Source organism: Pterocles gutturalis, unplaced genomic scaffold (genome assembly GCF_000699245.1).
Source record: "Pterocles gutturalis isolate BGI_N339 unplaced genomic scaffold, ASM69924v1 scaffold42063, whole genome shotgun sequence".
Taxonomy (NCBI): Eukaryota; Metazoa; Chordata; class Aves; order Pterocliformes; family Pteroclidae; genus Pterocles; species Pterocles gutturalis.
Window position 1 is genome coordinate 2,331 of NW_010127227.1, and position 26,598 is coordinate 28,928.

The 26,598-nt window shown below is 37.0% G+C and overlaps 1 protein-coding gene across 1 annotated transcript in view; it reads left to right on the forward strand.

Annotated features, from left to right (window-relative positions):
* Window positions 1–18,653: 18,653 nt before the first annotated feature.
* The window catches only part of ZMYM2 (zinc finger, MYM-type 2), a gene marked incomplete at its 3' end in the record, with an annotated part of 54,246 nt that continues 46,301 nt past the window's right edge, over window positions 18,654–26,598 (forward strand). The window contains exons 1-3 of the mRNA XM_010079210.1: window positions 18,654–19,503; window positions 22,061–22,346; window positions 25,738–25,903. Coding sequence (XP_010077512.1) covers window positions 18,654–19,503; window positions 22,061–22,346; window positions 25,738–25,903 — 1,302 coding nt within the window. The remainder of the gene's footprint in view (window positions 19,504–22,060; window positions 22,347–25,737; window positions 25,904–26,598) is intronic.

The window sequence follows — 26,598 nt, forward strand, 5'->3', positions numbered from 1 at the left end:
AGGTTTTCTTTCCTTTATTTTTGTCCATCAGCATCACAAACAGTCTTGCATTGTTACAATAACTTTCATTTTGGTTTTGAGGACTAAATACAGAATTACTGAAGTTCTGACGGCTTGTGTTAGAGTTTGCAACCAGTTTATATACTCCGCAACAAAAGTGGAATGAGGAGTTATGTGAAGAATTTATATCAAGTATTGTTACTAATGGAAGATCCACTGTTCATCGAGAACTGTTACTTTTTCCAGAAGACAGGTACATCACAAATAAGAATGAACTCAACCTAGCTGTGGAAAGGGATTGAAATTTGAAGTTCAGAAGCGTTCAAAAGACTAGTAAGGTGTCCCTCTGAGAAGTTTGAGGTAATACTTGCCTCATAAGGCTCTTAAAGCCTTGTATGCTACAGGAGTTTTTTTTGTCTGCTTAACTCAACAGTTGAAAGCACTTTTTTTTGCGACTTCTTTTTAACTTCATCTTCGTTTCAGTGATTTAATCTTACTAGGTAAATACTCCAGGAGAATAATTTGGTTTCTGAGAGATTAGAGTTCAGAGGAGACTTAGCTTTTCTTTCGTACTTGTAGCCTACCCTACATGCTGCTGGCAAGTGTGGCTGGCAGTACATGCTAACTTGGTATATGAATGGTCTGCTCAATTTAGATGCTGGTATTAAAATTCTTCATTTTGGACCAAGAGTTGTAAGTTTGTCAGATAGTGTTTGTACTTCTGAAAGAAACTTTAGGTAGAAGGGAGCAGTGTGAGACTTCTAGAAAGTAGTTGTGTGGTATGTCCTCTTCAGTTAACACTTAAGACTATATGCATTTTATGTCATAGTTTTCCAGCTGCACAATGGCCTCCAGCTCCTGTTTGTTGCCTGTGCTGTGTTCCAGTATTGGTGTAGATGCTATTCATTTGGGCTGTTGATCCTGCTGTCTTTTTTGGGGGAGAAGCCTGAATTCTTATGTGACTGCCCTCAGGTGCTTTTGTGGTTTCTAATGCATCATCAAGCCGTGTATCTTTGCTGCTGTGTAGATGTCCATCCCTTACCCTCACTGAGATGGCTAAGGAGCATTCATTGCTGCTCTGGTTGAGTTGACTGAACATGAGCCAGCAGTGTGTCCAGGTGGCCAAGAAGGCCAATAGCATCCTGGCTTGTATCAGAAATAGTGTGACCAGCAGGGCTAGGGAAGTGATTGTCCCCCTGTACTCAGCACTGGTGAGGCTGCACCTCAAATATTGTGTTCAGTTTTGGGCCTCAGACATTGAGGTGCTGGAGTGTGTCCAAAGAGGAGCAATGAACCTGGTGAAGGGTCTAGAGAACAAGTCCTGTGAGGAGTGACTGAGGGAACTGGGGTTGTTCAGTCTGGAGAAAAGGAGGCTTGAGGGGGGACCTTATTGATTGCTCTCTACAACTACCTGAAAGGAGGTTGTAATGAGGTGGATGTTGGTCCCTTCTCCTAAGTAATAAGTGATAGGATCAGAGGAAATGGCCTCAAGTTGTGCCAGGGGAGGTTTAGGTTGCATGTTAGGAAAAATTTCTTCACTAAAAGGTTTGTCAGGCATTGGAAGAGGCTGCCCAGGGAAGTGGTTGAGTCACCATCCTTGGAGGTATTTAAAAGATGTGTAGATGTGGTGCTTAGGGACATGGTTTAGTGGTGGACTTGGCAGTGTTAGGTTAACAGTTGGACTCAGATTTTAAGGGTCTTTTCTAACCCAAATGATTCTATGATTTCAACTCCACTTATTTTTGCTTAAATGGTTTTGGCAATTTAAGGCTTTTGTCTTCTGTGAGCTTCCATAAATTATAAATTTTAAGACAGAAACCATATTTATTCAGTGCCACTAGAGTTCAGTAGGATTCACACACAAAATTTGATTATATATCTGTATGAATGACAACAGTAACAGTTGCGTTAGATGAGATCAACGACTGTCCTTTATAGACAGGTTAGATCATAACTGTCCACTGAGGGATTCTCATGCCTTCACCTTAAGTATCTCATGGATTGAACATGTCAGTGATGAAAGTTGTCTTCTACTTCAGCTTGCTGTTAGAGCAAAATTATTTAAATCAATGTTTATAATACAGATGACAAATTCAGATTTTACTAGTCCAACAAAATTAGCAAAATTTACTCAGTTTTGTGGTTAATGGAGAGTCTCCATTGACTTGATTGCTACCAAGGTATTTTTCAGACTGCTCTGTGTTCGAAGGTTATTTACGCTTTGTAAGTTTATCTTAATGCTTAAGCACTGCATCTTTCTTTGCATTTCCCAAGCTTTTTGGAGCTCGCTTCATCGTAACTTCCTTCTCTGCCCATTCCACCATCAGCCACTGGAGAATAATCTGATGAGGGTGTCAAGGATTCATTACTGAAGCAGGGACACAGAAGCGAGTGTTCAGTGCTCCGAACAGAGTAGGTGCAGTACTGGCTGGAAATGTACTCAGGCATTACTAATGCTCTCCCCAACCATATTGAGTGTCGGTAGCACAAGAGAGTTGTGGTGGTTTTTTTATTTGCTCTGTTAAGTTTGTCTCAGATAAGACTATTTAATCATGCATTGCTGTTGTGCAGAAATTAACAGTTTTAGAACTCTAGGATACTTAACACTTAATATGTGATGGCTTTACCTAAAATAAGTGAATTAGGCATTCTGTACTTAACTGTACATTAAGGTTCATAAACTTCTTTACTCTTAGAAAGGCTATCTGAATCCTTCAGTTTGTAACACTATAACTTATAAAAGCCATAATACTGAAATTTGTTACCTAGACTATCAAGGCATAGTCTCTGCTCATTAGTTTTAGTACTTACTGACACATGCTGAGCAGGATGTCGTCTTAATTCCACCTTTTCCGCTGTTTAATTGTGAAAAGTAGTGATGCACTCTTGGTCACACTCTGTTAACTGATAGGACAAGAACTGCTTTAAGTACTTGCACTGTAGCTCACCCATACAAGTCTTGGGGGGCCAGTGAAGAAAGTCGATCATTAGGAGAGGACAGTGGCATTACCGAGGAGTTCATATTAGTTTCCTCAATTCTTTTGTTGTGAGAGATGGCGTTGAAGAAGATGGTAAAATTGGGCATAACCCATAGGGTAAGTATGTGCACAGTTTTCTAGTTTAGGCATGTTATGGCTCATAGTCATCATAGTCACTCTTAGAAACATGGACCTGTTTGTTTTCCTCCTGCAGAGTTTTGTTGGAAGTGTATTGGCATCTTGTGTTCCTTTAGGCTCTTCTGTCCAATATAACAGTACTGAACGTCAAACAAAAGCATAAACTCAGCTATCATCTCTGTATTGATGACCTTCAAGTATCTCTTCCTGACTTGCTGCCTTCTGTACCAGCTCAATCTCAGTGTGTGCTTCTGACTTCTCTTTGTAGATGTCTGACCTTCAGCTCAGGCTACCATTGCAAACGCTATCCTTTTTCCCCAAAGGAAAACTCTCCATGCTGTCTGTCACTTGTGGACAGCATTTTCATGAGATCGTTGGTTTAAGCCTGTAATCTGACCCTTGTTTTAGACACAGCACATGCTACTCAGTTCTAACAGACTGCAGATGTCTTCCACATAGTAAGCTTTCTCTTAATTGTTAATAAAAAAAATAAAGTAGTTATTGTGTTAATAAATCACATGACTAAATCTCTTACCTTGCCTTTGATCTGTGTATCTTGTTTAACAGTTTTTCTTATGGTTGTTGTAAAAATGATCCTGCTCTGTTGATACGGATTCAGAATCCTGAACGTTCAAGGGTGCTTTCATTGTGTTCTGCTTTGACTATCAGGTCTTTTTGCATCTTAGGTTTTATGGTTGTAAAAGTAACAGGTTACTTGCCTTTAAATTAACGTTGAGATTTAGCTGTGAAGGATATTATCTATCTTTATGTTGTTGTTAATGAGATTTTAAGTGCTGTTTAGAAAGTGGCATCATGGGCAGTTAAATGCTTTTATTCATTCTTCTGTATGCTCCTCATGCTTGGAGAAGTTCCCTGTGTCCACCCTTTAAAGCAGTTGCAACCTGGTAATGCAAAAGAAGCTAACTATAGGAAACAAAGCCTACTAAAACAAAACCAAACCACCACCTTTCCTGTCACACTAGAACTCCAATACACCATCCTTAGAACAAGGACTTCTAACTGTTTGTGGTGGTGCTGTTTCCTTGTATTTTCCTTTTTGTCTCTCTCCATCTGTTGTCCCTTATGTTTAGGTTGTTTGCTCTTTGAACAGTCTTATTCTGTGTTTGTACAGTGGGTGACATAATGTGGTCCATAATTTTGTCTCCTAGGAGCCTGTATTAAGAACTGCAATATATGGGTGTGGTATCAGTGTCTTTTTTTTTCTTTTCTTTTTTTTTTTTTTTTTAATGTGCGTGTGGAAAGAAGAAGACCTAGTGTTCTGTTATACCTGAAATAATGTCATCATTTTGTTGGAGCAAGAATTGGTGATTAATATACCAACCTATATACATTTAAGAATTCTTACGAAGCTGGAAGAATTTACCAGATTTTTTTTTTTAATTAATAGCTAATATTTCTGTGTGCATGGCTTCTAGGGGGGCTTGTTTTGCTTGTGGTGGTTGTGTTATTTTTGAAAAATCTTCATCCAGAAGGTGAAGCTTTGTTCTGGTAGATGGTGCCTTATTAAAGAAGCCAAGTAGTATCTAAAAGGGCAGGTAAGAAATTCTCTGTGATACATGTAATAAAAAATAATTACAATTTAGAAGTGACAGAAAATGGAGAACGTAACAAAGGTTGGTTGGTTCTTTTTTACCAGACATGTATGTTGGATATGTTTGTTGCCATTGTCGCTGAGTTTGGCCATCATTACATACTCTTCTATCCAAAGAATTAAAAAATAGAAATACTGAGATGGTCTGACTAATATTGTTTATAGTACAGCAATTATGATCTGAACTAAGTCCAGCATTTTTTAATAATTAAAAAGAATTGGAGAAGGCCTACAAGAATGACTTAAGAAGGAGTGGAAAATATGCTTTCTATTAACAGATTTTAGAAACTCGGTCTATTAGTCAATTAAAAGAGAATAGATTAGGGTGTGACTTAATCCTGGTCTAGGAGAGACTATGTGCCCAATAACATATTAGATAATTGGGTGTTTCCCCACCCCCCAATGTTAAAGGCTTGATTTCTGAGTGCTGATTATTGCTTGAGCAATACAAATTCAGACAGGGAGCAGTGTGTAGCCTTTCAGCAGGTAGGATAACTAAGTACTGGGTTAACTAAGAGTTGGAATAACTTACTGAGGCATCACTTTCTTCTTTTTAGGCAAAAGTTTAGAGAGGATTTGAAAAGCTCCCCACTAGCAAAGTTAGTTTTTTGGTTTTTTTGGTTTTGTTTTTTTTTTTAAAGGCTTGGAATACACTTTATGTTCTGCAGGTTCTTTATTCTGTTGCAGTTTTGGACTCAAAAGACAAAATACTGGTTTAGAAGAAATGCTGTATTTCGTGGAGTGTATTTTTCATGGAGTTAAATTCCAATAAGCATACATGCTTGGTTGCAGGACTGTTTAAACCAGCCTAACTTAGGGCTGCCATTGTCCTCTCTTCTTTGTACCAACACTGGCTTTTTCTGTTTCTTTTTTTGGGAGTCAGTTCAGCTCCATGAATCATCACAATGAAATTTTTGTGGGGGAGTTGTGTAGGTGTTGGGTGTTTGCTCTGTTTTTTGTGTTTCAGTTTTCTACCACGTTCGCTCCCACTGCGGACTGGCTGTTAGGACCTGTAAACAGCTAGGGAGAAAGAGTTGTGCTGAAGGGAGTGGGAATTCAGAACCACAGTGGTCCTGCCCTAGACTGGATGCGGTTTATTCTTCGGGAACTGCAGCCTTAGTAAATATAATATGCATCTTATTGTTTAAAAAAAAAAGTTACCTTTTATTTTTTAAAACTACTTTGATAAACTGGAGTCTTGATTGCATAATGTAACTTGTAGCCAGCCAGTGAGTATGGCTGTGAAAACCCATCATACTTGCCTTGCTGACTGTATCCATCCTTCCCTTGGATCCCATTTCCCATCAACCTTACCTCAGCATAGAACTTGGAGACTTTTGTAGTTATTTTCCCTCAGAGGGTGATGAGGCACTGGAGCAGGTTGCCCAGAGAAGCTGTGGATGCCCCATCCCTAGAAGCATTCAAGACCATGCTGGATGGGGCCCTGGGCAGGCTGCTCTAGTGGTTGGCAACCCTGCCCACAGCAGGGGGGTTGAAACTAGATGATCTTTAAGGTCCTTTTCAACCCAGGCCATTCTATGATTCTGTGATTATTTTTTTTCTTCTGCTTCCTTTTTTATCTCATTTTGTTTATGATGGTAAGATTTTCTTTCTTTTCTTATAGTGTGGCTTCATTGGCTGTTTACTTGGTCATAGACTACATGGGTTTCCCTCCTATCTGTAGCATAGTATAACGTACTCTATTAAATTCAGTTTTCCTTGTTCTGAATTACTAGATAGTTTGAATGCTAATCACTGGAGGTAAATTCTCTTGAAGAAGCTTGTCCATACTGGGCCAAAAATACTAGGTTGTTAGCCAGTACTCAGGTGTTTCTCAGGGGTGAAAAATCTGTTTGAGAATACTAGCTGATGTTAGTTACTGTTAAAGACAAGGAAAATGGTCTGTCTACAAACTTCTCGTTTATTTACGAACTATGGCATGGCAGTTTTTCCTCTTCCTAAGCACATGCAAAAGTAAAAAGAACGGATTTAAAAAGAATTATTAAAAAAGATACGTGCAGTCAGGTACTGGTAAACTGGGTGTGCCATTAGGTTACCAGTTATCCATGCAGAGTTACTTGTTTCGTGGGCTGTATGTATATGAGTGAAGACTGCCTGCTAGTTCAAAATAAAAATCAGGATAGAAAGCAACTTTGGGTAGTCTTGGTGGACAGCAAGTTTAATGTGAATAATGCACCCTTGCAGAGATGAATGCAAACAGCATACTGTGCTGAATTAAGCAAGACTGTAGACAGCAGTTTGAGGGAAGTAATTGTTCCCACTGCTTGATATTTGGGAGACCACATCTGCAGTGTTTAGTCCAGTTTTGAGTAGACCCTGTTATAATAAAATACTGATATACTGGAGTGAGCCCAGTGGAGGGCTGCCAGGATGCTTAGGAGACTGGAGCACATAACAAAGGAAAAACTGAGAGGGATGGATGTGTTGTCGAAAGAGAAGGCTGGAGGGACCTACTACTGCTGTCTTCAACTAATTAGTGGGAAAGTATAAACTTGCACTGCTTAAGCTAAGTCTGATATATTTTAGTGACCAGGAGGATGCTCTCCATTGATGTGCAGTGGTTTGATGTAGGTTAATTTGAACACTTCCCCCCCTCCATAGCACAAACTAACAATTTATGCTGTTTGGGTAAAATTATTAATAAAATGTAAATGCATGAAATGCTGTTGCAAACTGCTTCTTAAAATTACCTTAAATGGACTTTTTAAAGAAGTGTATTTTACAGGGAAGGTTAACTTCTTAACAGAATCAACATTATTGTAGTTAATAAGTAAGTCTGTTTCTGGACATGTAGTTCTATAGGATGCATTAAATCTAGTAGATGTCATTCTCTTGCATTTGAGATGTCTCTTCTGCTTTCCCATCTCTGGTTGTTTTTTTCAGATTTGATTGGTTTATATGTGATTGACTGTACCTCCAATTTCTTGCAAATTTACAAATTTGAAAGATTGCATGCTACTTGTGTATATTGGGTGCTTACAGATTAGTATAGTGACTAATCACGATACTGTTGCATCAAAAGTATAGCCAATGCAACTATACCTCTTATAAAAGAGAAATAGAAATTTGCTTAGTTATAGAACCTTTTCTTATTAGTATCTATGATAAATTTGTGGCATTTGCTGTAAAACATCTGTTAACGGAGTACTTCCAACCTGGCTTCCTAGAACCTGTAATAATTAAAAGCTGTTTTAAAAGGATTATACGTTTTGTGTATTGCTATCTCTATGTAATTTCTTGAATGCTAGCAAAAGCTAGGGACTTCATAGATTTGAATTCTCAACTAATCTTCATTGGTCCCAATGGAGCAAGAGTAAGGCATGTTTTTGTAATGTGTGCTGTGACCCACTGACATTTATCAGTGGCCTATATTCCATTCCCAGTCCAGACATCTAAATAATTTTACTGTTCTGAGATCTGCTTGTGATCTAACCATTCAGTATGTATTTTTTCCTACTGTTACATTTTTTAAAATTAAGATACATCAAATGACAATTTGACCTCTACATTCTGTATTAAGGCTACTTTCTACTATTTACTTTTTAGTGTTTTACTTGCCCTTTTCCTATTTTCATATCTTTAGCATAGTGTTTCTCTACTGTTACTGTACTGCTCCCTTTCCACTTAGGTCATCTTTCAAGTCTGTTGCTATGGTCTAGTGTTACCTACTTTCCTGGAAATAGATATGTGTTTGGATATAAGTAATAGATAAGCATTTAAGTATAACTTCTTCTGTGGCTCCTTTGGTTCTTTGTCTTGTTTCACCTTTCTGTTCCATTTATAATAAAGGATATCCTTAAGCAGCATGTTGCGGCATGAGTAGTAGAGAGATAAAATTTACTGTCTTATCGCATTGCATGTAATAGCTTTTAAGGCTAGAAGCGGTGCTGGGTTCTTGCTGATCAGCACCTTTTCATGATTAAACAGCCATGAAATACATTGAAGGTGTGTGTATAAGTGGAGAGATACATGTCAGTAGGTTGCCCTAAGACTTATGATGATTTTGATTTGTAATGAATTGCTATGCCAAATGCTGCTTATTCCCCTATTCGCTTATGAGTAGTCTTGGAAATGATAGGTACTTGGTGTGGATATGCTTGCATTCAAGATTGACTCTGAATAGAATCAAGTTTGAGATTGACACTGAATTTTGATTCTGTACATGCATTCAGGGGAGCAGTTTTTTAGCAGTGGAAGACCCAAGGAAGAGGTTGTATTGAGTAAAGGTATTCAAATGTTTCTGGAGACATCAGTTGAAAACCAGATGTCAATGTTCACGTGCAACACTGGTGGCTGCAGTGCAGCTGAGATGCTCAGGAGATACCAAAGTTTGCATATTTTCAGTAAGCTTTCGTTTGCGTGTAAATAGTTTCTCTTTTGAGTAAACCCAAAATTTACTGACTCAACTGCTTCAAAATATTTCTTTCACTACATAGATCTTGCCTTTTTATTCTTCTTAGTTGCTGTCTCTGCTGGATTACAGGTCTTTGTGTGCACATGCTTTTCTCTTAAATTTCGTGAAATTTGTGTGACAAATGTATTTTGAGTGTTACGTAATGACTTTTAGTAAGCTAATCTCCTCAATTTGTACAACTACTTTGAAAATCTGGGGAAAGAGAAAATTTGAAGTAACTCTAAACCTAGTGGAAAATAAATTCTGGAGTAGTGTCTCTAGGCTGAAGTAATAAAATCTCAGGCCTTTGTAATTGTGGTTCTTGGACAATGGATAGATTAGATTTGTGGACCTGAAATTAGTACCCTGTTCCTGAAAGCTCTTACATATGATCTGAAAAAACAGCAATGTAAATATATTTATGGATTAGTGTTGAAAGTTTTCGAGACTCTTGGTTAATATTTATGATTAACTTGTATAGTATTTTAAGGAAGACCCTTGTCTTACTTGAGTGTTGTGAGTACTTGCACTTGAGTTTACCCTGAAGTATGCAAGTATTTATGTTGAACTTGCTGGCATGATTTTTGTGTGAAGATGGTAGACTGATGAAATAGTTGTGTCATTGTGGACTTAATGTAGTATGTTAGGTTTGCTTAGTCTTATAAATTTCAGGTATCCTACTGATTGTGACCAGTGGATACACATGTTTTAATAGTCTGTCAGTGCTTGCTTTGTTGTCAGTTCACATGTGCATTTTGTTGTGTTTTACACAGTATTGCTGTCAGGGTGGTGCAGTTTAGTCTGTGGCTATCAGCTTGTCACTACTGTTCTAGCTGCTAAAATGATCCTTACACTGAAATTCAGGGCTGTGGCATCAACCTTGTTATGTTCAGTCACAGCTGTTAGTGTGACTTAGTTATCTCTTCACAGAGATTTTTTTTTTTGTTTTGTTTTGAGGATCTGATCTGGCTGGAAAAGGATTCCAGCAGGAGAGTTTCTGTCAGCTGGATCAACTTATGTCTGGCGATGTGTGTGGTTGCAGAAGCAGCTGTGCCATGTGATAGCATGACAAAATGAGTCTGTGGACCTTCAAAAGTATTGAAACTTCTGTTAAAGTCAGAGATGTAAAAGTTGACAGTAAGTCAGAGCCACCACATATCTGAGGCATACCTGGGCATAAAATTCAAGGGTTGGTGAAGAGATACCCTCAGAAAGGATACAAGGAGGAAAAAAAAAAAACCAAAAACAAAAACAAAGAAAACCCCACCAAACAAGAAATGGTGAATGTTTATAGTAAGAATGTTCAACAAAACTGTTTTATTGTGTGGTTGCCTGTAGTAAGAATTTGATATCTGATGATGTGGAAGGGCCCTACACGTTTCCCCTCCCCAGTATGGAGTTCTACTCACATAGGTAGGTGTCTGTCCATACACGGTGTGTATTATTCCCTATGCAAATTGAGACTGGGCTGCAGTAACAGCATTCAGTTTCAACTTCAAACTGGCTTACATTGCAGTGCTTTAAAAATGTTGTATTACTTACGCTTTTGCAGCGTTTTTCTGTCTTTACAAGTGTCTCTAGTTGGGCTATTAGGCTGCCTCAGTTGCAGTGTAAAACAGCTACTTGCCTATGATTTTAATTGGAGTGGTGTACTTGCTTTTGGGGTGAACTGTGGCATACACTCATTCAGCCACTGGAGTTCAGTTGATGGTTCATACCCCAGGAAAGCCATGGTATGCAGGTTGCATCTGGATGTGTTGTTGTGCATCAGGGAATGAACATTCCTGAGTTGTAGCAAGATATTACAGCATACTGTTAAGCTAGAGAGCTTCTTGATAGCTGCAGTCTTCACAATAGACTGAGTTTTTGATCATCAGACTATGAAAAATCAAGTGATAAAAAGTGACTTTCTATAATAAGGAAGCATAGGAACTCATGGAAGTAGCTGAAATAAGAAATTAAATGATGTTATGGTCAAAGAAATGTCAGGGTCAGGAACTGATCATTAGAACTGTATAGCCTCACAGAACAGTGAGATGCTTTCAGATCAGTCTCTCACTTGATTATTTTGGTGAAATGTTGACATCCATCCTCCAGCTGAAGTCAGCCTGGCAGCCGTAGGCCAAAATTCAGATTTTGGGTAAGTGGGTAAAGCTTCCATGAGGCTAGTGACATTTCTTGTGTAAGTGTGGTGACTGGTCCCATCCCTCCCTCTGCTCCCCTTCTCTTAGCAGCTGAGACTGGAGGGTGTGCTGCAAGCAAACATTGCTGATACAAGTACTTTGCTATGCACGGAGTATGGAAACGTAGTTAAAAGGACGCTTTGCCTGTGGTTTGGTTTTGGATCACAGCTGTTAGTAATTGCATGTAGGTAAAGCAACTTTATAAAGCTGATTTTATGACAGAACTAGTTGAGGATCTTGCTAGCACAGTTACAGCCTCCTGGCCAGGAATGACTGCCAGCTGCCTTAATTGTAATAATGAGTGTTATCTGTATTATTGTTCTCGTTACTATTAGGTATATAAGTTTCTTAATCCATGAATGTTTGAATAAGTTTAATTCTGTTAGATCTAATCTAACAAGTATTAGCAAATATCTGTATCCTTAATAAAATATACATATATTGGTAAACTGGAGGCTTGACTGGTTTAATTCTCTACCTGTTTGGGCCCAGTGGGTACTTCTCTTTTATCTCTTATTTTTAAACATCGTTATATGGGTGTGGGTCTGGTATTGTACATACACCCCCATTAAACAACTAGGATGGCTCTGGAGGAATCTGGGTATTACTCTGACCTGGATGTGTCCTTGACAGCATGAACCTTTACCAATGCATAACCCTTCGGGTTAGTTGGGTTGTGACAGTAAGATTATTATTATTCCTCTACTATGTTAGATTAATTTCTGTACTAGGTTAGTAGGCAGTCCAGTAACCTGCTTGCAACAGTGATGTCTAATAACAGAAACTTGGCAAGTATAGCATGACTTTTCTGCAGGTGTATTCTGGTTTTCCTCAGCTGACTGGCTGTAGCAGGGTTGCCTTTGGACCACTATGTTTAACAGACATAAGTGCATTAGTTTTCATGTTTGCACAATCCCTATTTGAACTGGTTGCATTTCTGGCCTTCTACAACAGTGACTCTCACAATTAAGAAGAAAAGAAGATGCTTCCTTGCACAGTAGATTACTAAAGCTATTTAATTATTTCACTGTGTGCCTTTGTAAGACACTGGGCACAGCTCTATATATCTTCTAGGTGTTTTTTTTTTCTTGCAGATTTATCATCTTCCTTGAGTTGTCTTTCTTTTCCAATGAGAAGACTTTTCCTTTAATACAAATTGTTCACATAACTCATCTGTTTTTCCTTTTCTCTGAAAAGGGGGTGACCTGAACATCTCGTGATAAAAAACATAGTTCACCAGTGTCTTGCTTATGTAGTGACAAATGTGTTCTGTATTGTTCTTTGGTTCTTCTTCTATATTGTTTTTCCTCTTTGGTTACTGTTGATTGAGTAGATTTGATTTGAAAGAGTTGCAACTTGGATCTTAGACTTCCACTTCAGAGGAATTGCTATGTATGTAGCTACCCTTCTCTTTGCGTTCATTACCTTGCATTTATCAGCAGTGATTTTGCCTACCATGCAGTCTGAGCACTCAGGACTGTGATATCCTTCTGTAGTTCTTTACAGCCAGTTTCTGTTTTCAGCTGCTGTGGATGATTTTGTATGATTAGGAAACTGTCACTTTGGTAGTTACTGTCTCTTCCAGTTGGTTTGTGTATGTTGACCTGTATCATTTTATTTAGGAACCCCCTTGGTAATTTATCCTTATTTTGATAGCAGCAAACAATACATGATATTTTGTCTTTAAATAATTACAAATCTTCCAGAGGACCCTTTCTCAAATCTTTATTATAGATAATTGCCACTGCAGTCTTTAGTGAGGAATATGTTTAAATGCCTTTTGGAAGTCTTTAAGTGCTATATACCAGTTAATTCGGAGTTGGTCAGCTCTTCAAAAGATCTCTCTGGTAGTCCTGTGAGGCATTACCTTTTCTTTGCAAAATCCATGATAATTCTTTATCCATATATTATTTTTTCTTTTGTGTATTTATTCTGTTGTAGTTTCTATCAGTCTGTTTAGTGATGGAGATAGGACTATAGTCTGTAATTATCTGGGTAATTGTTATCACCTTGTGCTTAAGTAATTGGTTACAGATACTGAAATATAAAATTCTGTCTGTCTTTAGAAATCTTAAGTGAATGCCACATGGCCCTAGTGATTTTATTCTAAAATCCTCTTCTATTAGCACTTTGATATGACATTTTTCCTGTGACTTGACCCTTAGAAAGAGAGCTTAGATGTGGTCTTCCCTGATCTTTTCCTTACTGAACATCAATGCAAAGAATTTACTCTGTGTTTTCTGCTGTGGTTCGGGCTTCTTGGGTACTTTTTCTTTATTACAATTTTACTGTTTTAGACAAACCTTTGCTTTGACATAGCTCAGTAGCTTCTCTTGAATCATGCTTAGCTAAAGACAAAGAACAGGGCAAATGTACATGAAACTTCCCCCTAGTACAATCCTAGCATCTTTTAGCTCAGAGACTTCCTGATAGTAGTCTTCATGGTGTTCTCGGGTCATTGTAGATTGGTTGTATGCTTAACGTGGTAAGGCTTTCATGCTCTCAAGAAGCTTTTTGTTCTTCTAGCTGCTCCATTTAATTTCCTTTTAACTGGGTTTCTCACATTTACGTTGTTCTCCTATTCAAAGTCAAATGTTGAAGTAGTGAATTCTTTTTTTTTATTTCTCTGGGAGTTTAAATATCTGGATAATTACATCTTGAGCTACAATGCGTGGCTCAGAGTTAGACCAGGAGTTGTTTTTCCTCCTGTTAGTCTTCTAGCTGGTTGCAGTTGGTTGTAAGTTTTCTTTTTTTTTTTTTTTTTTTTTTTTGTGGTCTGCTGTCTTTCCGTAGTCTGCACAACATCAGTTGAAGTCTTCAGTTATTATGTTGCAGTCTCACTTATTCCTCTTATCTCACATGTGCTGTCACTGTTGAGTGGAAATGATTGATAGTATACCATTAATGTGCTATTTATTCTAGTTTGGAAGTGAACTTTAAATGTAACACAGTACCTGTTGAGGTAAGTAAGTTAGTGAGGATACTGTGCTTTCCTAGGAGAAAGCAGTATTCCTTCACTGAGGTGAATCAATCACTCTGTTCTTGTTCCTATGTTTGTACCTCAGTATAATACTGTCTCCTGAATTTTGTTCATCCATGAACTTTTGAAGATGTCTGTTACATATTCTCTCAAAAGCAGTCTTTCAAGTTTTCCTTTTTTATTTTTAGGCTTCTAGTCTTTATAGGGAAGCACTTGCACATGCTGGCCCTACTTTGGATGTCTGTTTCAAGTGCCCTGTGTTAGTGGAACTGTAATTTTGTCTGGATTTCATTTACTCTTTTTGATTTTTGTGGCTTTGCTCTAAGTCATGACTCTGCTCTTCTGTCACCTTCATCCCAGGTGTTATAACAGCACTTAGTAAAGGCTTTCAAATTCCATTTTCTGCTTTTGTTAAAGTGGAGCTGAATTTTTTTTTTTTTTTGGTAGACAAACACTCCACCTCAATTTCTGCAGTTCATGATAAATGTAAAACACAGTTTTTCAACAGTGGAGTTAAGACTTGGCCTATGGACCATTACCTAGCTGTCTGTCCTAAAAGCTGTAGTATTTGCCATCCTTCTAGAGAAGTGCCTACGTTTTGCCTTTTATGTCTTCCAGCAATTAAGCCTTGAATGTAGCTATGGGATTATAATTTATTTCAGCATTAAGACTTTTATAGGTGAGTGATGTAGCCTAGTTTAAAAGGAGGACACACAAAGCCTGGTTCAGGAAGGACTGTTGTATATTGGTAGTTCTTCTCTTTCCGACCAGCTGTAGTGTTGGTGCCTGTGCACTACCACAAAGCCATGAACTCATTTTGCAGCAGAATTGAATGAACATTTTCTGCAGACTAGGTCTTGCCAGTTTTTTTGGTCTGCTGTCTTCCTGTAGTCTGCACAACAGCAGCTGAATGTTTTGTTGGTTTCTTTCAAAGTCTCAGAGATTCATCCAGTGATCAGTCTTATAAATCTTACAGGTTTCTAGCAATTGTATTTCTGTTGTTAAGCATTTTTCTCTGTGAGATTTTTCCTAGTTTCCCATTCTAAACCTATTGTTTTCATTCTGTAGATCATTCCTTCTTTGTCAGTTGTTAACTTAGAAATACTGACTGTGCCATTGCCTGTGTAGTTTTTGTGTTTGTCCATGCTGCTAGCATTTTTAGAACACAAGCTGCCTCAGTTTACAAATTTTTGAAAAAAAAAATAATTTTTTTTTGGTAATTTTGTTACTGAGTCTTGCAGGGGTAAGAGCTGATATTGTGAGAAAATATATGCGAATTTTACTTATGACGATACACTAACAGTTAAGCACATAAACTTATTTTTATGTCATACTTAATACATGTCATTAAAATATTTTTAAGAGCTTTTGTGGAAAAAAATAAATGTATTTAGGCAAAAAGATAAGTTTTGGGTCTTTGCTACATATTCTGTACATGTACTGTAATATGGCCCTAGTCTGTCTGTCTGCTAAGGATCTGTAGAAGTAGGAATAGCAAAGGTTTGAGTCAGGCCTGAAGGTAAAGTCTTGGCATAGTGTAATTTCTTCTTTGCTCCTACCTGTTTGGTATATTTAAAACTTTATTAAAATCTTTATGTGCTTGTGATGCTTTTGTCCTTGTAGAGAAAGAAAATACGTGGGATAAACCTGGGAAACTTTAAGAATCAGTGAACTGAATGAATTATTTTCAGCAAAAGCAGAGATGTAGGGCAGTCAAACTTTGATTTTTTCAACCCTAGAGGGAAAAATGAAGATAGGTAAAAGAGAATATTGGATTAAATTAATCTTCAGTGTAACTGATTTCCAGGGAGGTGCAAGCCAACTGCATTGATAACACAATTTTTTTTTGGTAAGAAAACCTCTTTCATGCCAGTTGAATGTTACGTTCATTGCAGTTCAAATGCTATTACATAATGGCATTTGGCTGTAAGGCTAACGTATGAAGGAATTAATCTGGTTCACAGCTTTGCTGTTTGGTCCTTCTTCCAATGCTGCACCCTGCTCCAGCTCAGTTAATGGACAAGAGGGCTTGAATGATGTTGTAAATGCATAGAAGAGTATTTGAGCTTTATTCCTCTGGGCCTCTTTCCTGTCTGGGGTTTTTAAGGGCTGTCCTCAAACAGTAGATAACTACAGAAGTTGTTACTTTATTTTAAAAATGCTGCCAAGTCTGGGAAGCCTAGTAACTCTTACAAAACCTGAAGAATAAATATAGGCTTGAACTTTAAACATTTTCAGTCTCTCGTGAATGTTCACATATGTTAATATAACCTATGGATGCCCAAACCTGTGCAAAGTATCACTGCAGTGCATACATACATTGCTAATAATTTTCACATGGTAAGGTTTATATTGCATTGTAAAACTGATTTATAGTGTAAGTTCTGTAGTTTTCTTTTTGCTGCATCTTAATTTTAGCATAATGTATTCTGCTACAAGCATCAAGGAGGTTGATGTGATAAAAAGCAAAGAAATGTAACTGCTAAGGTTTATTTTCTCAATAGCTCAGTTTACTTGAACTGTTTCTTTCCTTAATATGCTATTACAGATATACTTTTTAATTCTAGTGTTTGATTACTTAATTACAATTATGTCTGTCTGTGTCTTGCCAAACGTTGTATTTTTTTTCTGTCTACCTATAAAACGTCAAAGGATTCTGGAAATGTGATGTGACAGAGTGGAAAATCTAGAATGAACAGTACTGTTGCTGCTTTACTCACAGCAATGACTGTATAGACTGACATTCTCTCTCTAGCATTGTAGGATGATAGTGCTAAAAGTCAGTTTTGAACTTAAACTGTATATTTAGAAGGAAGTTGGTTTAGTGAGCACAGTTGGTAGAAGAAGTTTGAGATTAAACTGTTTTGGATATCTAATGTTTGTTTTAACCCTGTTTCAGAACACACTGCTTTTGTGGAGGGCAGGAAGTTGATACAAGAAGATCAAGTTCCCTAGAGGAAAGAAAATAAGAGCTCTTGGAGCAACTTATTAAGGTAAACAGATTGCAGTGGATTTCTGGATGGGTAAGTATTGATGAGCAGGATATTTCTACTTCCTCCATTTACCCTCCTTTATAATGGGTTTATAAAAAAGCACAGAAAACTGCTTCTAGCCTTCACAAAAGCTCAGTGATGTCACACATCAGTGCAAGACATACCCAAATTATTATGTAATTATGTCTGTACTTTTCTGGTTGTGTATATCAAGATCAATTTACCTTACTGATTTTTAGTACAGATTTTTTGAGAGATTTTAGGTCCTTTACCACCAATTATATACTTGGTTGGAATTACAGGTACAGAAATTGTATGCCCAGGTTGCCTTTTGTATTTTTTTTAATGCATGCTAGAATTGACAATTATAAACAACAGATTCCCCAAACTGAACAATTACTAAAAGCAAACAGAAACCCCCAGGCAAAGCAGCTGTTGGGAAGGAGCCTGAAGAAGCATCTCTTGCTGTTAAGAGAGATAAAGTTGTTGAAGGCTGCAACGGAACATGAGGTAGTAATTCAGGACCTGAAATGAACTGCTTCTGGCAGTGGCTAGAAATGAGAGGCTGCTGTGCACCTTACACTGCTCAGTATATCTGCGGCAGTTCCATATCTCTTTAGCTTGCAGCTTCTCACAGGAGCCATCTCTGTAGCCCTTCCTCTGCTACCAAAAGGCTGCTGCACAAATCCGATACACTTCTGGTTCCAGTTATAATGGGGCCAACTAGGGAGCCGTGGCAGTGTGGGGTTGGGGAAAAAATCAGATGAATTTTGAAGTTAGTAATGTGCAAATTTTTTTTTTTTTTTTTTAAAAAAAAATTTTGGCTTGGGTATGTGCTTCAGTCTTTCATTGTATGAATTTATTGATATTGAAACTCTAACATTTCTAATAGAAATGAAATTTAATAGAAATTCAAATTGTCTTTCTGCATGCCTAGCTTTTGATCTTGCTTTGCAGTCTAGCAGAAGTGGTGTTACAGGATCATTGTGTGCATACGTGGGTGGGAGAGGGACTGAGAAATCAGGACCATGTAATAAATACCATCAAAAATCATATTTCCTGTGTATACATGTATGTATTGCTAAACATAATGATGTATAGCTATCATGTGGGAAATGTTAGTACTGCGAGTATTTTTTTGCTGTTATAGGATTAGAATGTAATTGAATGTTAAGGCATTCAAAGATGGGCATAGAGAAACTTTTCTTCCTGAGATTATGTTAAAAAAAAAATAAAAGCTGGAGCTTTTAATTCTGTAGTGATTTTTAAGAGCTGTTATTGGAAAGCTATATCTTTTTCTGAATTTGGGCATGTTTTTTCTTGCTTTATGTTTTTCTTTAAACAGCAGAACTGGAATGGACACGAGTCCTCCGGCAGGATTAGAACTGTCTGAACATACTCCTGGTCTATTAGGGAATACCACCATGGCAGCAGGTCTTGCAAATGTAGGAAATACGTTTGGAGGTCCACCAAGTTCTTTAGTTTCTAGACCTAATAAATTCCAAAACTTGCCTATAGAAGATGACGATGATGTAGTTTTTATTGAACCTATACAGCCTCCACAAAATTCTATGTCACTGATAGCAGATCAAAGGAACACTGCATTTACATCATCAAAAAATGAAGAACTTCAAGGGAATGATTGCAAAATGCTTCCTCCTCCAAAAGACTTAAATTCTCAAAAGGGGAGTATAAGTGAAACTATTATTATTGATGATGAAGAAGACATTGAAACAAATCAGGGACAAGAGAAGAATGCTTCCAGTTTGAATGAACGAAGACTTCCAGAGTGTAAAAATAGAACCAACGATACGGAATTCTCAGCTTCCAGTTTTTCGAGAAGTAAGGTAAATTCAGGAATAGGTAACAGTGGTATAACCACAGAACCAGACTCTGAAATTCAGATTGCTAATGTTACTACATTAGAAACAGGTGCTATGAGCTCTGTGCGTGATGGTCATTTAGAAAATGCTGAAGGGCGTGACATGAACTTAGTGATTACCCATGTAACATCACTGCAGATTGCCAACTTGGGAGATTTATATAACGGACTGCAGTCAAGTAATTTTGGTGTTAATATGCAAACATACACCCCATCTTTGACTTCACAGACCAAGACTGGTGTAGGACCTTTCAATCCTGGTAGAATGAATGTGGCTGGAGATGTATTTCAAAACGGAGAATCTGTGACTCATCATAATCCTGGTAAGTTGCAGTTCTGAACATTTCCTTAGAAGCCAAAAACAAATAATGGAATGTTTGATTAAAATATTTTTTCAGTGGCACTGCTTGGTTTTTTAGCTTAATTCATATAGAAGATCATGGTTCCCTTCATCGCTATCACAGCTTTCGCTGTGACTCCAGAATAAAATATGCTCAATGACATAATGTGTTAGGTAGGTAAACTATCCCAGTTTAGCAGTTAGTGATACTTTCAGATGTTTTGAGACATAAGAATTTGTAACTAAAGCAGAGCTTGCTTTATGATGTAAGTGTACTCATTTAATTGACACAAACGTTAGTGCATCTATGTAACTTTGTACCTTTTTTTGTGCAGTTCTATGACTATATAATACATCAAAGTTATTTAAATATTATTTTACCGACCTGTTGTCTTGACATCTGAATATAATTTGACAAGCAAAAAACCTGAATTTAAAAGTCTGATCTTAAGTTGTAAGTAGCTAGCTGTCATAATTCATTGCATACTGAGCAATTCTTGGTATTTACAACCCTTAACAAAACGAGATCCAGGTTACTTGTGGACTCGCATATTGTTACAGTAAGTTATACACACTTCATAATTGCTGTTTAATTGCCTCTGATAATACATATTTATATGATAATGATATTAGTTAGTTTGAATTGGCTGATTTTGTTCGATATCTTGGTGTAAATAGTAGTATATTGTCTCCTGCTTTAGCAAGTAGGTAGGTATTGCTAAAAAGAAAATGGAGCAGCCATTAATAGTGTTCTGGAATTGCTATTCTACAGAATTTAAGCTCTCACATAAGCAATTAAAACCCTTCATTAAAACCCAACCCAATTAAAACCCAAATTCCAACATATACTGGTACTCTTCTGTCCTGTTAGGCTAGAAGTGGGGGAAAAATCCAAGTTAGCACTTCTGCTACAGGTTTAACTTCAAACTAGTTAGGGTCATTTTGAAAGGAAAATTCTAAATGGGTAGAATCTAGGTGCATTAGTCCCTTGTTTATGCACAATTTCTTAATTTGATCATATGCTCATTAAAACGTGTTTTTTACCTGTTTTTCAATGAATATTTAAGTAACACAGTTGTTTGGTCGTATATTACCAAATTTGGTCATATATTACCAAAAGTACTTTTGTAAAGTATTAATACCTTTTATACTGTGTAATGGAAATGGCAGTATGAAGGTAAGCTTTAAGTCGGATGTTAGGTGGTGGGGTTTTTGTGTTAATCTTGAAACTGATTTCAAAATTTGACTTCTGAAGTTGAAAGCTGCGAAGTTTTATAGTCTGGATATCTCACTGAATAATTTAGAAATTCAGTTCTTAATCTTTTAAAGCCAACACTCCCACTATTGCTAGTTGATCTCTTACACACAGGTTATGATTGTTGTGTTATTACAGATGGTCAAGTAGTCATGGATGAGAACTTAAAGCATTTTTTACCTTCAAGTGGTGCCTTTGTTTTTCTTGGGGAAAGCACATCTTAAAAAAAAAATCAGCATGTACTTTGCCTTAAACTAATGAACTTTTTTTTTTTGGTGTGATTAACAGAGACACACCAGAATTTTGCTGGTATGAAGTCTGACAGGATGGGACCATAGCAGTATTGAAACAGATTGAGTTCAGAGAGACAGAACCAGTGGCTTGGAGTTGTTTTAGGGACTTGTTGAAGATGACTCACCCAGAAGGGAGGAAAAAAATAAGTTTACAAATAGCTATGAAAGATGTATTTCGAAGTGTACATATATATGATTTTTTTTATGGCTGTGGTATTTGCATGTGAAAATAATACACATGGAAGGCTAGTGGAGTCTGCAACACAGGGACATGGATTTGTGTACTGCCAGAATTTAATTAAATTAAATTTAATTAAATATTATTTTCTAGGTTCACTGATTTCTACTGAGGAAGACCTGGAACTCTTATGACTTTGCCTGTTTGCACATTAAGTGGTATTATTGCACTGAAAAAGTTAGTGAGAAAAACAAGAACTCTAATAGGAATCAATGACATAGATGCAGATGTGGAGCCACTGTGCTTCATTCTAACTGCAATATAGTTCTCTGGCTGCAGGATAAACTAGGAAACTGGTATGGGGAAGCCCAACTCTAGGGTTTATCACTGACACCGCACACATAAGATTTCATGTTCTTAGCAATTTGCAGAGTTTATAAAGCTTAGTTTAGAAATTTCGTGTTCTCTGTTAGTGTCTCCCTTTCTTTATTGCAGTTGATAATTGCAGTTTTGTTTGCCTGAAGGTAAAATTACCAGTTTGCAAACCTAGTGCAAGTGAATTGAGGTCTGTAAAACTTGTCACTAGATGTAGGATTAGACCATCCTGAAATTTGTTCATGTTCTGAAGCTTTGTAACAGTGGAGAGTGATACCATCAAACAGCATTTTACTTTAAACCTGAATTTCTAAAATCCTGTCTTTCTTCTGTTGTCAGGTCCAACAGAAGAATGATTTTATGATCATATATCTGTGAATATCATTCTATATATGTGTCTGTTCACTTTTATGTTTGTTTGGACTTTTTTGTCTTGAAGATTCTTGGATATCCCAGTCAGCTTCCTTCCCTAGGAATCAGAAGCAACCAGGCATGGATTCCTTGTCACCTGTAGCATCACTTCCTAAACAGATTTTCCAGCCTTCTGCCCAGCAGCAGCCTTCTAAACAGGTTAAAGTCACATGTGCAAACTGCAAAAAGCCTTTACAAAAGGGACAGACTGCATATCAGCGAAAAGGATCAGCTCACCTTTTTTGTTCTACTACCTGCCTCTCATCGTTCTCACACAAACCCACTCCAAAGAAACTTTGTGTTATGTGCAGAAAGTAAGAGATTTTTTTTTTTTTTCATATTAGCAGCTGAATCCAGTAATACTTGGATTCTCATGCATGTATGAGAATTGTTCCATTAATGATATAAAATCTGACTATACAAGTACTCTATAGAGTGTCGCTTCAATATTGCTTGGAAATGTTGAATTCACTGTCTGCTATAACAAAGCTTTTGAATTCAGAGTATAGCAGATTGTTTCTATGAAAGCAAACATGCTAAAAAATACTGATTATTTTTTTTTAAAACAAGGTGTCCAAGTTATAATACATCCTGTGACAAGATGTATCATTTATGTCTAAAGTCCTTTATGAAAAAAAAGTGGACCATGTGTTGTATAGAAAGCATTTTGATAGCTGAAAAGATAAAATCAAGAGGCTTTAAAAGGAGGAGAAGCTGATACTTGCAAGAAGCTGGAAGAAATTTGGGAGCTCCTCCACTGTTAATGTGAGGAGAGGAGAAGCCTTAGACTTCCCCATCGTTAAGGGCAACAATGGGAACTTTTGAAGTGGAAGATACCTTAAGAGGACAGTACAGAGGGAGTGACAAGCATATCTGGAAATGGCTTATTCTAAATTATTGGTTAGGTTTGACTTGTAATGTTTAACTTTCTCCCAAACTAAAAATTACCAAAGAGAATTCCGTAATTGTACTGCTGTAGTGATAGGTGTACAAAATAGCTGTACTGTCTTTCTCATTCAGCGTACTGATTCCTGAGGTACTTGCACGTTTTTATATTTTTTTCAGTTTCAATCCAGTACACCCTGCAGTGACATTGGTTAAATTATGAATTCTTGCTGAACTAAAGAAAGCTTGCAGTAAAGACTGCCTTTGTTAATGTATGTTTTGGAGAGGGTGGTCTTTGTTCAGTCACAGATTTAAACTAGTGAAAAAGTTACTTCAGTATGTAGTGTGGTGGATTAATGGCTTATATTCAGACATAAACACTGATTTTTGTTTTCTTTTTCCTTGAGACTTGGTAAAAGTAAACTATAGAGAGTATTGGTATCCCGTGTATTTATACCTTGGTACACTGAAAACCTAGCAGATTTAACATTTTAGCTTTTTTTTAAAAACGTGTAAAAACTCAAATTCTCTCACCCCTACAGAGCTAATTAAAAGCACTCTGTACTCTTTCTGTTGGCTTGTATGTGTTTATACGCCTTTTTTTGTCCCCAGAAGTAATCTAGTGGCTACCATTTTCAGCTAGCTCCTTTATATATAAAAGTGAAGATTAGACAAATCTTTTTATTTCTGACTGAAATCTTGAAAATTCATGGCTAAATATGTGCTCTCCGGCAACTTTGGAGATGCTTATCTGTGTATTTTAGGAGACTACATACAAAACTGCCCTAAATGAAAAGGTGAAGAAAATACCTGACACTTAGCTTTTGGAGTTACTTACAATTGTTTAGATTTCTAGAGAACCTCTATGAAGTCACCTTTGGGAGTTTTTGAGGTGGTGGTGGTCTTCGCTCTTCTAGTATGCAGTTGCTTACTCAATAGCAGTTTTAAATAGAAAGCAGTATGTGCATGAAATTGTTCCTCTTTGGGCTTCACAACAAAGCCATATTTTCCAGCTTTTTTGCTTTATTGCCAAATTTTTGCTACCTGCTGGTAGGAAACGAGGTACTCTTTGCTCCCTATTTGGTTTTGTTTTTTTCTTCCTAAAGCAGGCATAATATTGTCAGATTGCAGTTCAGTGAAAGGATAAGGGAACTTTCAGAGGTAATACTCAGATTTATCTGTAAATATGTAGATTACTTTAGCTGGAAAAAGTGAAGTCTACAATAACTTCAAAAAAAAAAATTGTATAACCCCATCTGAAGAGTCAGAATTCTTACATATTTTGTTGTAAACCACTTTTCCAGCACTCTTCTGAACTTTTGTAACTACATAAATGGCATAGGAATTATTATAAGAAGGAAAGTACAGGAAATATCTGATGTTGTCCTTAGTGTTTATAATTTTTATTGACTTGTGTTGCTCTTTTTGACTTCACGCTTGTGTCCTTTGATAAGTTAATAAGTGCTTTGATATAAGTTAATAGTGTTTGTAAGTCCTGGTTGAATCTAGCCAGAAACTGTAAGCTCCTTGGGGCAGGAGCTCTGGTTTTGTTTTGCAGAACAGAAGCTCTTAACACTCCCCAACACAAATCTTTACTAGCTTGCCAAAGGGCAAGCCTGAATCTGTTGACTCTCCTTTGATGAAAGAAGGCAAGTGTTAATATCCAGGGGTGGTACTAGTTTATTTTCAAGGGAGTCTGTCAAGGGAAGCATACACCATTTTTGCAATGTTTTCCACTCATCCTGGTTTTAGGGCTCCTAGGTGTGAGTGTCTGGGGCATGTCTTTTCCAGCTGGAGATCGTTTTGGTGTCTATGTAGGTCCAGACGTGCCCAGTCAACTTTTTATTTATTCTGCCCAATAGCATTTCCTGAATGTCAATAATAGTTTTTTTACTTAGAGGGCAAAAGGCGGGGGGGGGGGGGGGGGTCTTTTATTTCTTCTCCTTACAGCTTCTGATTTATGGTATGTGGTAGTTTGGGACTAAGAGTGAAACTGCCTTAGAAATGACCCTAGAAGTTTGGGACACCGGACTACAAAGGTGCACTGACAAGCATGGTGTTAGCGACTTGGCTAAATTTGCAGTGTGTGCAGCATACAATTGAAGATCAAGGAAGCCTAGAATTAACTTCTATGATAAACACTTTGGTTAGAGGAGGGTTTGCTCTACTTCAAATTAATTTGATTGATGGTTGCTTATTTGGTTTGATGCATTAAATTGGTTCAGTTTCATAGGCAACTGCATGATCTGTTCAGGTACTTTGGAACCTGAACATTAACTTTTTAAAATTTTAAGTTATAAAACTTCTAGGCAAGTTTGCAGTAGAGTTTTAAGCTTTTTAGTTGTATTTATGAGAAGACAACCTCTCTTCCTCACATCTTATTCTGGGATTAATACTGGAAATGGTGGAGTTCTATACAAATAAAGACCATTTCTTACCTTTTACTGTAAATCTGAATTTTTCATATGAAACTCAATGATACCTTTTGTGTTAAGTTGCAAAAGGGCTGGGTTTGCCACAACTGGCACCTAATGGTGCATTAACGTCACTTAGTTCTAGAATAATCTAATGGGGGAAAAAAATAACTCCAGTCCAAGCAAAAAAGTAGGCTTTTACACAGGAGAGACATTGTGCTTGCATTACTTACAGTAGTTGTAAAAATATTATTAAATTTATTGTTTGCCGTGTGACTAACAACTGTATACCCAACAAAACCGGTTTGAAATGTAAACATCAAATGGAAGAATGGATGTAACGTGTTCTTGTCTAAAAATGTATATTTGTATTTATACACAAAGATTTTTTTTTTTGTTCTTTCAGAGATATAACAACAATGAAAGGTACCATTGTTGCTCAAGTTGATTCAAGTGAGTCTTTCCAGGAGTTTTGCAGTACATCTTGTTTATCCTTCTATGAAGATAAACAGAATCCCTCAAAAGGAGCTTTGAATAAGTCAAGATGCACTATCTGTGGTAAACTAACTGAGGTCTGGTTGACTGTTTTTTCTCTTACCTTCCTCAGTAATGGCAATATTAATTACATTCTGAAATAGAAGAACTGAAAATAAGGAAATTTAAAGTCTGATTCAATATTTTCATATGCAGTAAGATATTAAGATATACAGGCTTTATATTAATGAAGAACAACTGAAGGAAGAAAGAATTCAAAGGGCTTAATATTTGATTTTTGTTTCAGAAACTTGAAGTGCTTTTTGCTGATACCTTGTAGCTACTGTCAACAGTTTTATTGGGCAATTGTAACCTAAATTTCTTACATAGAAGAATTGCTGTTGAAAAAAGTAATGGTTTACTGTATTGCCTACTTTTCAACTGTATGTTTTGAAAGATTATGCAAATGCTTTTAGACATATGTAGAAAATGAATAATTTTAAATTCTGGTGAATGTATTAAGCTACTCTTGAGGCCATTACTGGGCTCACCATAGTTCAGGCTACTACTTCACATGGCACATGTATCTGGCCAGTCTTTATGTGCCTTGTTGTTAGCCTGCAAATTGATTATTTTATAAAATTGCATAAATTGACTTCCTGCTCTAATATGCAATTATTACATCCTTCCCTGTGATCTTTGCTTCTAGGGTACAACAGCAAATGGGTCCAAGATTTTTTTCTAGAACTTTGGAGACAACAGGGACACCCATTTCAGTTTCTATGTTTCATGG